The 14,568-nt window shown below is 37.9% G+C and overlaps 1 protein-coding gene across 2 annotated transcripts in view; it reads right to left on the reverse strand.

The window, feature by feature from the left end:
- The window catches only part of DCDC2 (doublecortin domain containing 2), a 217,505-nt gene that overhangs the window by 125,343 nt on the left and 77,594 nt on the right, over window positions 1-14,568 (reverse strand). For both annotated transcript variants that reach the window (XM_025382793.1, XM_025382792.1), the window contains 2 exons: window positions 7,579-7,655; window positions 7,326-7,457 (listed from right to left, as the gene is read on the reverse strand). In XM_025382793.1, coding sequence (XP_025238578.1) covers window positions 7,326-7,457; window positions 7,579-7,655 — 209 coding nt within the window. The remainder of the gene's footprint in view (window positions 1-7,325; window positions 7,458-7,578; window positions 7,656-14,568) is intronic.

The raw sequence follows: 14,568 nt of genomic DNA on the forward strand, positions 1-14,568 counted from the left end.
GGAAAATTTATAGCACTAAATGACCACATCAAAAAGTTGGCTGGGCATGGTGGCTCATGCCTGTAATTCCAGCATTTGGGAGGCTGAGCCGGGCAGACTGCCTGAGCTCAGGAGTTTCAGACCAGCCTGGACAACATAGTGAAACCCCGTCTCTAGAAGAAATACAAAAAAAATTAGCTGGGTATGATGGCATACTCCTGTAGTTCCAGCTGCTTGGCTAAGGTAGGAGGATCACTTGAGCCCAGGAGATTGAGGCTGCAGTGAACAGAGATCATGCCACTGCACTTTAGCCTGGGCAACAGAGTGAGACTCTGTCTCCAAAAAAAAAGTTAGATCTCAGATGAACAACCTAATAACACAACTAAAAGAACTAAAAAAGCAAGAACAAACCAACTCCAGAGCTAGAGGAAGACAAGAAATAACCAAAATCAGAGATGAATTGAAGGCGATCAAGACATGAAAAACTATTCAAAAGATCAATGGATCCAGGAGTTGGTGTTTCAAAAAAAAATAAATAAATAAGATATGTAGGCCACTGCCTGAAGTAATAAAGGAGAAAAGAGAGAAGATCCAAATGAACATAATTAGGAACGACAATTGGGATGTTACCCCTGACCCCTACAGAAATAAAAATAACCATCAGAAACTACTGTGAACACCTCTATGCACACACTGGAAAACCTGAAAGGGATGGATAAATTCCTGGACACATACACCTTCCCAAGACTGAACCAGGAAGAAATTTATTCCCTGAATAAACCAATAATGAACTCTAAAATTGAATCCATAATGAATAGCCTACCAATCAAAAAAAGCCTAGAACCAGACAGATTCACAGCCGAATTCTACCAGATATACAAAAAGTGGTACCATTTCTAGTGAAACTATTCCAAAAAATTGAGGAGGAGGAACTCCTCCCCAACTTGTTCTATGAGGCCAGCATCATCGTGATACCCAAACCTGGCAGAGACACAACAAAAAAGAAAGCTTCAGGTCAAGTTTGTTGTCCTTGATGAACATCAATACAAAAGTCCTCAACAAAATACTTGCAAACTGAATCCAGCAGTACATCAAAAAGCTAATCCACCATGATCAAATAGGCTTTATCCCTGGGATCAAGGTTGGTTCGACATATGCAAATCAGTAAATGTGATTCATCACATAAACAGAACTTAAGACAAAAACCATATGATTATCTCAATAGATGCAGAAAAGGCTTTCAATAAAATTCAACATCCCTTCAAGTTAAAAACTCTCAATAAACTAAGTATCGAAGGAACATAAAATAGTAAGAGTCATCTATGAGAAACCCACAGCCAACATCACACTGAATGGGCAAAAACTAGAAGCATTCCCCTTGAAAACCAGCAGAAGAAAGGGATGCCCTCTCTCACCGCTCCTATTCAACATAGTATTGGAAGCCCTTCCTAGGGCAGTCAGACAAGACAAAAAAATAAAGGGCATCCAAATAGGAAGAGAGGAAGTCCAAACTATCCCTGTTTGCAGATGACATGATTCTATATCTAGAAAACCTCACAGTCTTGGCCCAAAAGCTCCTTCAGCTGAGAAATAATTTCAGAAAAGTTTCAGGATACAAAATCAATGTACGAAAATCAGTAGCATTCCTATACTCCAACAACATCCAAGGTGAGCCCCAAATCAGAAGCACATTCTCATTCACAATTGGCACAAAAAAATAAAATATTTAGGACTGCAGCTAACCAGGAAGGTAAAAGATCTCTACAATGAGAACTACAAAACACTGCCTAAAGAAATCAGAGATTACACAAACAAATGGGAAAACAGTCCATGCTCATGGATAGGAAGAATCAGTATCATGAAAATGGCCACTGCCCAAAGCAATTTACAGATTCAATATTACTCCTATCAAACTACCAATAACGTTCTTCACAGAACTAGAAAAAACTATTTTAAAATTTAAATGGAACCAAAAAAGAACCTAAATAGCCAACACAATCCTAAGCAAAAAGAACAAAGCTGGAGCCATCCTGTTATCCAACTTCAAACTATACTACATGGATTCAGTAACCAATGGTACTGGGACCAAAACAGACATGTAGACCAATGGAACCGAATAGAGACCCCAGAAATAAAATAGTAAACCTACTTCCATCTGTTCTTTGACAAAACAAAAACAAGCAATAGGGAAAGGACTCCCTATTCAATCAATGGTGCTGGGATACCTGGCTAGCCAGATACAGATGATTGAAATTGAACTCCTTCCTTACACCATATACAAAAATCAACTCAAGATGGATTAAAGACTTAAATGTAAAACCCAAAACTATAAAAGCTCTGGAAGACAACCTAGGCAATACCACTCTGGGTAAAGGAACTGGTAAAGATTTCATAACAAAGACACCAAAAGCAATCAAAACAAAAGCAAAAATTTACCAATTGGGAAACTTAAGAGCTTCTGCACATCAAAAGAAACCATCAACGGAGTAAACAGATAAACTACAGAATGGGAGACCTTTTTGCAAACTATGCATCTGACAAAGGTCTAATATCCAGCATCTATAAGGAACTTAAAAATGAACTTACAAGAAAAAAAAAAAAAAACCATTAAAAAGTGGGCAAAGGACATGAACAGTGTCCTTTTCAAAAGAAGACATACTTGCAACCAACAAGCATATGAAAAAGAGCTCAATATCACTTATCATTAGAGAAATGCACACAAAACCACAATGATACACCATCTCATGCCAGTCAAAATGGTTATTATTAAAAAGTCAAAAAATAACAGATGCTGGCAAAGCTGCAGAGACAGGGGAATGCTTATACACTACTGGTAGAGTATAAATTAGTTCAATCATTATGGAAAGCAATGTGGCAATTCCTCAAAGAGCTAAAAACAGAACTACCATTTGAACCAGCAATCCCATTACTGGGTATATACTCAAAAGAATATAAATCATTCTACCATAAAGACTCATGCACACATATGTTCACTGCAGCACTATTCAATAGCAAAGAAAGGGAATCAAACTAAATGTCCATCAATGGTAGACTGAATAAAGAAAAAGTGGTACATATATACCATGGAATACTATGCAGCCATAAAAAAAGAGTGAGATCATGTTCTTTGCAGGAACATGGAAAGAGCTAGAGGCCATCATCCTTTACAAACTCACACAGGAACAGAAAATCTAATACCACATGTCCTCACTTACAAGGGGGATATAAATGATGAGGACACATGCACACAAAGAGAGGAACAACAGGCACTGGGGCCCACTTGAGGGTAGAGGGTGTGAGGAGAGAGAGGAACAGTAAAAATAACTATTAGGTACTAGGCTTAGTACCTGGGTGACAAAATAATCTGTACAACAAACCACGGTGACACAAGTTTACCTATGTAACAAACCTGCACATGTACCCAGGAACCTAAAATACAAGTTTAAAAAAAAAAGTTTCTCCAAGTATTCAAGTGTTTCAGCAACATAACTATATTTTCATTTCTATATTTTCACTTGAATATATTTTATTTGTGTGTAAATTTTTTCATATTAATATATGTATGAATAGGTATATCTGGCTATGAAATTACCTGTATACATCTTTGTGTCCTTTATATTACTTATTGGGTAGGTTTGCATTTATGTATATATCAAATGTCAAAACTATATATGTAAAAAAAAAAAATTATAATTATTGAGATCTGCCTTTACTTCTGACACCAAAATAAAATCCAACAAAACCAAAGGTTTAAACAAAATTTTAAAATACAAGGAGAAAACATAGGAGAATATTCTTATAATCTTGGAGTAAGGAAGATCTAAGTAAGTCATAAAACGTAGTGATTATAAAGATTGAAAATTAGGCTGCATTAAAATTTAAGATATTTGTATTAAAAAAAGAAATGTAAAGAAACTGCAAACTGGAAGCGTACTTAAAACTCACATCAGAAAAGGTCAATTTCCGCAATATGTCTAGAGCAGTGGTCACCGCCAACCTTTTTGGCACCAGGATCTGGTTTTGTGGAAGATAATTTATCCACAGACGGAGTGGGGGACAGGATGGTTATGAGATGACATGGTTCCACCTCAAATCATCAGGAATTAGATTCTCATAAGGAACACACAACCTAGATCCCTCGCATGCACAGTCCACAATAGGCTTCGTGCTCCTATGAGAATCTAATGCTAGTGCTGATCTGACGGGGTGGAGCTCAGGCAGTGATGTTCGCCAGCCGCTCACCTCCTGCTGTGCAGTCAGGTTCCTAACAGGCCACGGAAGGGTACCAGTCCATGGCCTGGGGGTTGGGGACCCCTGGAGAGTGCCTATAAATCAATAAGATAAATGTGCAAAGGCCATGACAGACATTTCACATACAATGGATATAAATATGTGGCATTTACTTACAGAGTACCTTGGTCATTAAGAACACAGGCTCTGGAGCCAGAATGCCTACTAGGCTTGAATCCCAGCCCTGCTACTCAGTATCTCCATAACCCTGGGCAAATAATTTTCCCGCTCTATGTCTCACATTTAATGTCTACTAAAAGAGAATAGAAACACTACCTACCTCATAGGGTCACTGAGTTAATTAAGTCAAAAATGTAAAGCACTGAGAATAATGCCTGACACATAAGAAATAGTCAACAGATGATGTTGTATATTAAATAAAAATCCAAAAACAATGAAATACTATTTTCACTCAACATGAGTGAAAAGCCTAAATGTTAGTTTCACTAGACAGATAACAGTATGACAAACAGGCCTGCTCATAGACTTCCAGTGAAAATATAAATTAGGATAAACTTTTTGGAAGGCAATTGGCAGTATCCATCAAAATGTTAAAGGTATTTGAAACTTAATACAACAATTCAACTTCTAGACTTTTATATCCTGATAAACTTTGCTTATACTAAAAGGCATATACATGTAATAGCAAAAGATTAGAAATGACCTAAATATCCATCAATCCCAAAGGAAAATAAATCGTTCTACCAAAAAGAAGCATACACTGCTATGTTCACTGCCATGCTATTCACAATAGCAAAGATGTGGAAGGCAATCTAGGTGACCATCGGTGGTGGGCTGGATAAAGAAAACATGGTGTATATACACCATGGAATACTACACAGCCATAAAAAAACCTGAAATCCTGTCCTTTGCAGCAACATGGATGCAGCTGGAGGCCATAATCCTAAGCGAATTAATGAGGGAAGAGAAAACCAAATACTACACATTCTCACTAGTAAGTGGGAGCTTAAATATTGGGTACAGATGGACATAAAGATAGGAACAGTGGACACTGTTGACTACCAGAGAGGGAAGGGAAATAGAGTGAAAAACTACTTATTGGGTACTATGCTCACTTCCTGGGTGACGAGATCTGTACCTGAAATCTCAGCATCATGCAAAATACCCATGTAACAAACCCACACATGTATTCCCTGAAACTAAAATAAAAAATGAAATTATACAAAAGAGGTAACTGATCTAATAAATCAGGTTGGGAACATTCATTCTATTTTATAGAATGAGATGCTGCCCAACTAAAAATTTTTTACTAAAAAAATTTGGATTTGGAATACTTTGTGTTAAAATAGAATACTTTGGACCAGGCGCAGTGGCTCACATCTGTAATCCTAGCACTTTGGGAGGCCAAGGCAGGTGGATCACTTGAGGTAAGGAGTTCGAAACCAGCCTGGCCAACATGATGAAACCCAGTCTCTACAAAAAAAAAAAAATTTTTTTTTTAATTAGATGGGCATGGTGGCAGGTGCCTCTCATCCCAGCTACTTGAGAGACTGAGGCAGGAGAATCGCTTGAAACCAGGAGGTGGAGGTTGCAGTGAGCCGAGATCCCACTATTGCACTCCAGCCTGAGCAACAGAATGAAACTCCATCTCAAAAAAAATAAAATTAAAATAAATACTTTGTAGTCATTAAAAATAATAAAATAGAGATATCTGTGCTGATAAGAATAATCTCTAAGATTTATTATAGGAAAAAATCAAGGAGGTGTGTGTATACATGTATTTATTTATTTATATATACATATATGTATGTATTTCCATTTACGTTTTTAAAAAGTGGTCCAGGTACAGTGGCTCATACCTGTAATCCCAGCACTTTGGAAGGCCAAGGCGGGTGGATTGCTTGACCCCAGGAGTTCAAGACCAACCTGGGCAACATGACAAAATCTAATCTCTACAAAAAAGAAAAAAAAAGCTAGGTGTGGTGGTTGAGGTGAAAGGATCACTTGGGTCTGGGCAAACGAGGCCGCAGTGAGCTGAAATCACACCACTGCACTCCAGCCTAGGTGACACAGTGAGACCCTGTCTCAAAAAAATAAATAAAATTAAAAATTAAAAATGTATATGCTTGCATATGCATAGAGTATTTCCGGGATGATGCTGAAAAGTACTAGGGAGAGGGATTGGGCGTGCCTAAGGTAGGAGAAATACTCTTTACTTATACCGTATTTGAATTTTTTGCCACATGTAAAGTATTCCTTTCAATTAAAACACCTAATTATATTTAAAATCTCAATTGCTATGAGACTGTAGATATTAATACATGTAAATATATAAACATTAATCTGTATACACATTTACCTGAAAGACATAATATGCAATCATTTGAGAACTATTTTATCGTATGTGTATGAAAACACAAAAACTTGGAAGAGTGTACTATACTAAAGCAGTATGTACCCATACATAATTTTAATATGTTGTGCACATGTATATGTTATTTGTAGCCCTCCCACCTGAGGGAAAATAAATGTCAGCCTCCATCGAGGGATAATTTCATAGGCTTCATAATCTATGATTTTAATCTTCACTTAAATTTCAGAACTTGATAAAAATGCTTTCGATTTCTTACATTTAGACAATCCCACTAAATTATTCTATGCCTCCTCTTTAAATGCACTAATACTTCCTGATATCTGATTTTTACCCTAGGCAAATAGTCTAAACTATCAAATAATCATAAATGCCTCCTTTTAAAAAAGGACAATTAAGAGTTAAGAGGTTGGCTCTTTCAAAAAACCCTTCTCAACTAAAGTTATGTTTGCCTAGTCACTGTAAATCAAAGAATAAAAATCGTTAATATTTGTGGATGTGCTACTATGTGTCAATGACTGTTTTAAGCTCTGTATGACGTGGATTACCTCATTTTAAACAACTCTATGAGGTATATCTCCATTCTACAGATAAAGAAACTGAGGCATACGGCGCCTAACTGGGGAGCCAAAATTCAAATCTACAGACCAGTGACTCCGGAGTCTCCTGAGAATATCTTGGACAATTCGAAAACTCCTCCACTTACAAGACGGTTTTGACATACCTGTGAACAGCCCCGCTCCTCAGAGTGATTTTTTCCGTGACCATTTGTAGTACATGATCCCACTGATTCAAGGCTTTTCTGGGGATAAGGAGGCGAGAAGCTGGGTTTATGAGGTCTCCATTTGCAATCAAGCTGGAAAACAGGAGGCAAACCTTCTGAAACAGTTATGCCTTGAAAACCACAACACAAATTCCAAACCAAAAGGAAACCACCAAGCCAATTTTAACTTGAAGTATAAAGGGTTTCAACTTACAAGATAGTGCAGGGCTCCTGAAGTGGTTTTCTAAAGCGAGCTGACACATTGATCCTGCTATGGATTACTGGTTTTACCTTTAAAAGCGAAGAAAAAAACATAAATCACTAAGCTTGTATTAGCTTTTTTTTTTTTTCTATGAGGAAAATCTACAGGTTTCTAGGGAACTGCCTGAGACTTGCTGTGTCTTTGTTAAAACCTTGCCTTTCTCGGCATTTATATAAACTCTGAGCTCACCCTTTAGCAATATTATAAGCCCTTAACAAAGCTCTCAAGAAAGAAAAAATTCCCTTAAGCCCTAGGCACACTGCTCATGATCTGTGCAAAAAAAAAAAGAAATCATGGAGTATTACAAAAATATTAAGACAATTTTTAAACAATGCATTCTGAAAAACAACAGTATAATAATCCTATAAAATCTTGAGCTCTGAAGTGCTGTGCCTGCAGCCCAACATACTGTGTTTCATCATCTTTCCTTTCCCATTCCCATGCACCTGCTTTCTGATCCTTGGCCCCCACCAAGTGTCTGACCCCACCCTTTTCTCTTAAGACTGACACAAGCAATTTTTCCCAGGTTTCACTTTCTCCCCTATAACCCACTGAATCAGGTACACTCACGCCAGCATCCTCGATTCCCGCAGCCCTTGCAACTGGGTGGATCTGATCACCTTCGCTTCTCTTTTTGCTTCCTGGGTCCCAGCTGCTGTTAGAACCACGGGGCCGCACGAGCAGCCCTCACCTGAGAACAGCTTTCGGCATCAAGCCATCAGCTGAACCTCAGTACAGCTTGCTCAGCCAGCCCTCCACTCCTCCCACGGTTCTTTTTTCCATTTCCCACAGTGGACAGTCCAAATCCTCACCTCTCATCTCACCTCACCCCTAACCTAACCCCTAAAATCCCACTCCAGGCACACACACTCTCAGCAGGTCATTTCATTCCAAATGTCAAGAAATGGAAGCCAGTAGGAACGAAGCCCCTCAACCTTCCTTCCCTCCACAACTCACCTTATCTATATCCTCACGATTTTTCTCCTTTTCTGCCTGTCTCAGAAGAAGGAACTGTATGCCTTTATGAAGCTAACTCCACATATTGATTTTGTCCCTGGCTGTCTCTGCTTGTTCCATTCATTTAAGACCCTCCATCTCCACCTGGTGTCTTTAATTTCCCCCTTGACCTTATGGCCCCTCTCAAGTACAGCTGCCATCTCTCTCTTCATTATTCCTATTCCGACTTCCTCCCACCCTATCCTCTCTTCAGGCTTCTGCCATCTGGTGTCCACCTTTAACACTGGAAGATAAATCCCAACTTTCAAGCATGGCCTGCAAGAACTCCCAGGACCAAGAGCCGCTTACTTGATGCCCTCATCTCCCACCAACACTCCTTCCACGCAGGCTCCTCATCACGCACTGTAGTCGAACCAGCCTGCTCCCCTCCATTCCCAAAACATTCCCTGCATCCACGCCTTCCCTTTGCCCCTCTGGCTAAAACGACCTCCTCATTTCTGCACCTGCTGGAATTCCATCTGCTCTTCAAGGCCCAGCTCAGGTATCACCAATCATTCCCTGCTCATTCTTCTTGACTTTCTGTCTCAAACTGCTACAGCTACTATAGTATTGATTCTTGCACTTTGAGTTTTAGGTGATTTTACCCCATGATTTGAAAGGAAAACTTACAAATAACACTAATTTATAAAAAATGGGTAACAGTTGTGCTATATTTCATGGCAAGCACTGTACTAAGTAATTTATATGCATTATATATCTTTTAATCATCAAAACAATGTTCTGAAGTAGTATTGCTATAGTCCCAATTTACTAAAGAAACTGGAGCTTGATTAATTAATTGGCCTAAAAATCACACATAATAAGTGGTAGAGTTTTAGTGAACCTGTATCTATGAACCCCTAACTATTTGCTATGCACTTTGCTAGTTATCTTAAAAATCAAATAGTAGCCCTAGATCATTTATGGGACTCCTTTTTTGGTAGAATTTTGCCATCTCAGAGAGAAACAAGAATGAATAATTTTTCTGTGACTCTCCAGTGCCTAAAACAGTGCTTGGCAATGCCTATGAGTTGCACAATAATTGTTAAAATTTAATACTCTAGAGTACAATTTTTAAAATTTAATCACAGTAACATTTTTCATTTTAAGCACACAGGTTCTTAGTCCTACACTAACACCTAGCATCACACTAAGTGATGCTGACTTTTTAAAAAATGTTTAACAGGGCTGCGTGTGGTGGCTCATGCCTGTAATCCCAACACTTTGGAAGGCTGAAGTGGATGGATCACCTGAGGTCAGGAGTTTGAGAAAGCCTGGCCAACATGGTGAAACCCCATCTCTACTGAAAATACAAAAATTAGCTGAGTGTGGTGGTGTGAGCCTGTAGTCCCAGCTACTCAGAAGGCTGAAGCACGAGAATTGCTTGAAACCAGGAGGCAGAGGTTGCAGTGATCTGAGATGGCACCATTGCACTCCAGCCTGGGCAACAAAGTCAGACTCTGTCTCAAAAGAAAAAATAAAATAAAATGTTTAGCAGGTAATGCATGCCCCTGAATAAAATTCAAGTGTTAAAGGGGGTGTAGAGTAAAAAAGAAGTATCCTTCCCACTCCTGTGCCCTAATCACCAAGCTGCAGAGTTAGAAATATTCCTTCAAAGATAGTCTATACATATACACGCATATTATCTTATGTAGATAGCATATACATATAATTTTTAAACGCAGTGATGTCCCGTTTTACCCATTCTTCAGCACCTTGCTTTTTTAATTTAATAATTTATCATGGAGATTGTTTTAAATTGGTACTTACAAGTGAGGGTTATATCATTTTTTTTCCCCTTTTAGAGACAGGGTGTTGCTCTGTCACCCAGGCTAGAGTGCAGTGGTGCGATCAGAGCTCACCTCAAACTCCTGGACTCAAGCATTCCTCCTTAGTGCCTTACCTAGCAATGCACTAAGCACATACGGAGGATGCTCTGTTGTTATCTCTTCAATGTATGACTTTTTAACCATACCCATTCTTGATGGTTTAAAATCTTGTTGGATTATTGAAATAAAGGTGACAGTTAATATGTTATATAAATAAATAACTTTAAAAATCTTGTTGCGTTGTCTAAAACATGCTACTTTGCTTTAGAGCACAGATAGTTATAAACAATATATTGAAATTCATAAAAATATGATTGTTGAAATAATTCTGTAATTTGATTCTGAGTATGTAAATTATTACTTGAATTCAATCAAACCATCTGTTTTAAATAATAATGTTTTCCTCATTCAGCACTGCAAAAATATTCCCCAAATGTTCATGATTAACCAGCTGAATTGAAAATTAATCTTAAAGTTGTATTTCCTGGAGTTACTATAATTAAAATAACTTAATTAGTGTTTTCAGATACACTGAAAATCTGAAAAACTACTCAAAGTAGTATACCTGAATTGTAAAAGAAACAAAAAGTAAGACAATTATATAAAGTGATTCATACTTTTAAAAGCAACACGTTTTTATATAAAATGCATTTTTAGCAGGCATTTTAAGTAATAAACCACACAAAAAAAAATTAAACCAAATCAACTGGGTATAAGAGGAACTTCTCCAGAGCCCTAATAATGGATAAAGGGTTGGTCAATTGGTGGTACTCTAGGGACATGATGGCTTTAGATGATGAGGAACATAATGATAAATTAGAATTTGTAAATCAATTTTCTTATTAGCCCATACACTTCCCCTTGCACTTTAAAAATAAATGCTACTTCAGGCCGGGCGCGGTGGCTTACACCTTTAGTCCCAGCACTTTGAGAGGCCAAGGCGGGTGGATCACCTGAGGTCAGGAGTTCGAGACCAGCCATGGCCAGCACAGTGAAACCCCATCTCTACTAAAAATACAAAAATTAGCTGGGCGTGGTGATGCGCACCTGTAAGTCCAGCTACTTGGAAGCTGAGGGATGAGAATTGCTTGAACCCAGAAGGCAGTGGTTGCAGTGAGCCAAGATTGTGCCACTGCACTTCAGCCTGAGTAACAAGAACAAAACTCTATCTCAAAGTAAAAGAAAGTAAAGCAAAGAAATGTTACTTGAAATATGAGGGTAATATTAAGTATCAACACTCCTAGTTTGAGGAGATGGACACCTAGAGATGGAGCATGAGGTATTCCCACTCAGACCCCCGTGTACCCAAGGATAGAGTAAGCAGGCTGACCAGCGTGTAATCTGTGACTATGAAACCAATCAAATGATAAGTTATCATTGCAAAATTCAAAATTTCACTTTGTACTTTGACTTTGTCATTTGGTGAAGGAATCAACACCAAGCAAAAGCAGGACACACTGATGACTGACCTCTTGCCTTGATTCTGCACTGGGCTCAACATTGTCTTGAAAAACCAAATTTATCCGGATATTGAGAAGTAGGCTAGCTGAGTGAATTAGAGAGAGGAGTCATTCTGTAGCATGCTGAAGAGGCTGACAAAACCCCATTTCTAACCCCTGAGTGGAGGATGGATGGATGGATGGATAGACAGATAGATAGATAGATAGACAGACAGACAGACAGACAGACAGACAGACAGACAGACAGATAGATAGATAGATAGATAGATAGATAGATAGGCAAAATATTTCTTAGAAATATTTCCAAAGTCAAAGGTGGCAAAAGTAACTTAACCATTCTTACCCTGCTGGAATGGGATGAGCTAGGAGTCTAGTGCAGAACTTGGATACAAATCACATGCTGTTTCCAACATATCAGTCTGTCTCTGACATCTTATTTAGATTTAGATTGTGTTTATGTCACAGATGACCATACAAAAATAAAATGCTTCATGTGAACCCAATAAGTTTACGTGAGTAATTTAAGTCAAGTTCACAAATTCCGTAACAGTAGGTCAATATCACAGCTGGGTCAACATTCAAGTTAAAAGCTGGATGTATTTGTTTGCTATGAAAAATAAAATCAATAAAATCAAAATTGTTCCTTTAAAAATACATATTTGGAATAACAAGATCAAGGGTGATAAACTGAGTAACTGACTAAAGGTCTGGAATTCTGAATTTTGACACTGATTGCCTAAATCTTTTTACATGAACCAATTCAACACTTCACACCTCAATTTCTAGACCTATAAAAGTAGGAATAATCCTGCTAAACTAGCCCAAAGGGATGCTCCATGAACTAATTAATAAAGTGGCAATATCGTTCCCTGGGGCTGTAAACTGAATGCTTCTGAGAATCCATCTGCCTCAAATCTCAGCATTCACCACGTCTTGAAAACCTGGTCCAAAAAAAAACAAACTTTGTCTAAGGAGGTGAGGAAAGGATGCTGTTAAATGATACCATCACAAAAACCTAATGACCACTAACCTCTTGGAAGAACTGATTATACAATTTAAAAGCTCAATTTTCGATAACTTTAAAAAATACCTATCAGATTTTTGTGACTGTCCATGAGATAGACTTAGGCATTTAAAGAAAAATATGTAGTGACATTTCTTATTTGCAAAATATAAGCCAACCTACACAAAGAAGCTTAAACTCTACTTTCTTTATTGTATGGAATTAAGGAAAAGTAGGTTCTCAAAATGGTACTGTTAGAGGACACTGTTACTACTTAAACAGTACACAGCATCAAAGAGAACAAAATCCTTTACAAAATAATGAATCAGTTTTCACCACTTTTTGACAAATGAGAAAGGCCAAAGTCTAGTAAAGGACACCAGACTAGAAAATAATTTATCTAGCAGTCAATACACCAGATACATCCCAATTATAGATTGTTCTAAAAAAGATGTTTTAAAGAATTATTCTTTTTCTTTTCAATATCACTATTTTTTCAATGAGAGAAAGACTGGCTAAGATGTCTGATGAGATCTACTAGACTGAGAGGGCCCTATTTTTGAGGGGATGTGTCATAACTGACATTGGAAAGTGCCAATGTCACTTTGTTAGGATGCAAAGAAGTCTAGATGAACTAAATTCCAGAGAGGCATGAACCCTTTCTAAGTGAGAAGAAATCTTCAGCTGCTTTCATCCCCAGGGGCACAAAAGGCAGAGGAATAAACCTCCATAGACAGTCAGCCTGTGTTAATCAGCATGACCAAGACAACCCAGATGTAGAGCGTGTCCGCACCACCCACGAATTATTCCCCATGGAGCCTTCTTCAAGTGCACAGAAGTGTAACAAAAGCCAGGAGCAGGGCAAAAGAGCAGAGAAAGGAATCCCATCGTGTGAAAAGCTGGGTAACAGAATCTCCAGTGGTGTAAATAGCTAATAGCTGGACTAATTGTAGAGACAGATTTCTAAATCTCACCAATATTAACTCCCAAGTCCTGTTGCACAGAAAGCAAGCCCTGATTTCACCCTCAAAGAGTTTGAAACCATTAGTAAACTAAATCTAACTAAAACTGCAGCCCAGCCTGTTCCCAGCTCAACTATGGATTATACTATAAGATCAGCTGCTTTCCCCAGCAGCCCAATAGAAGAAGGGGACATGTTTTTTCCTGGGGATAATTCTCACCTACTTTAAATTTCTGTAAGTTTTATACAAAATGTCATACAAAAGGACTAGTACACAACAAAAACTACAAAACGTGTAAATAAAGCAGAAAACATGATGACCCATTACCAAGAGAAATAAAGTCAAACCCAGAGATGATCATGATATTGAAATTAGCAAATAAGGATTTTAATATAAATGTCATAAATATGGTAACGAATTCAGTAGAAAAGGTGGAAAAAAGATAAAATCTGAGGAATATTAGCCCAGAAATTGAAACTCTAAAGAAACAAATAAAAATTCTAGAACTAAAAAACAGAATATGTGTAATGAAGAATTCATTCAATGAGCTTTTGCAGATTAGACACAATAGAACGTGCCCTGAGAAAATACCTTCCAAAAAAGGAAGTTGAAACAAAGACGTTTTTTAGACAGACAAAAGCCAAGAGAATTGACTGTTGCCAGACCCACGCTACCAAAAAATCGTAAAGGAA

This window comes from Theropithecus gelada, chromosome 4, assembly GCF_003255815.1.
Source record: "Theropithecus gelada isolate Dixy chromosome 4, Tgel_1.0, whole genome shotgun sequence".
Taxonomy (NCBI): Eukaryota; Metazoa; Chordata; class Mammalia; order Primates; family Cercopithecidae; genus Theropithecus; species Theropithecus gelada.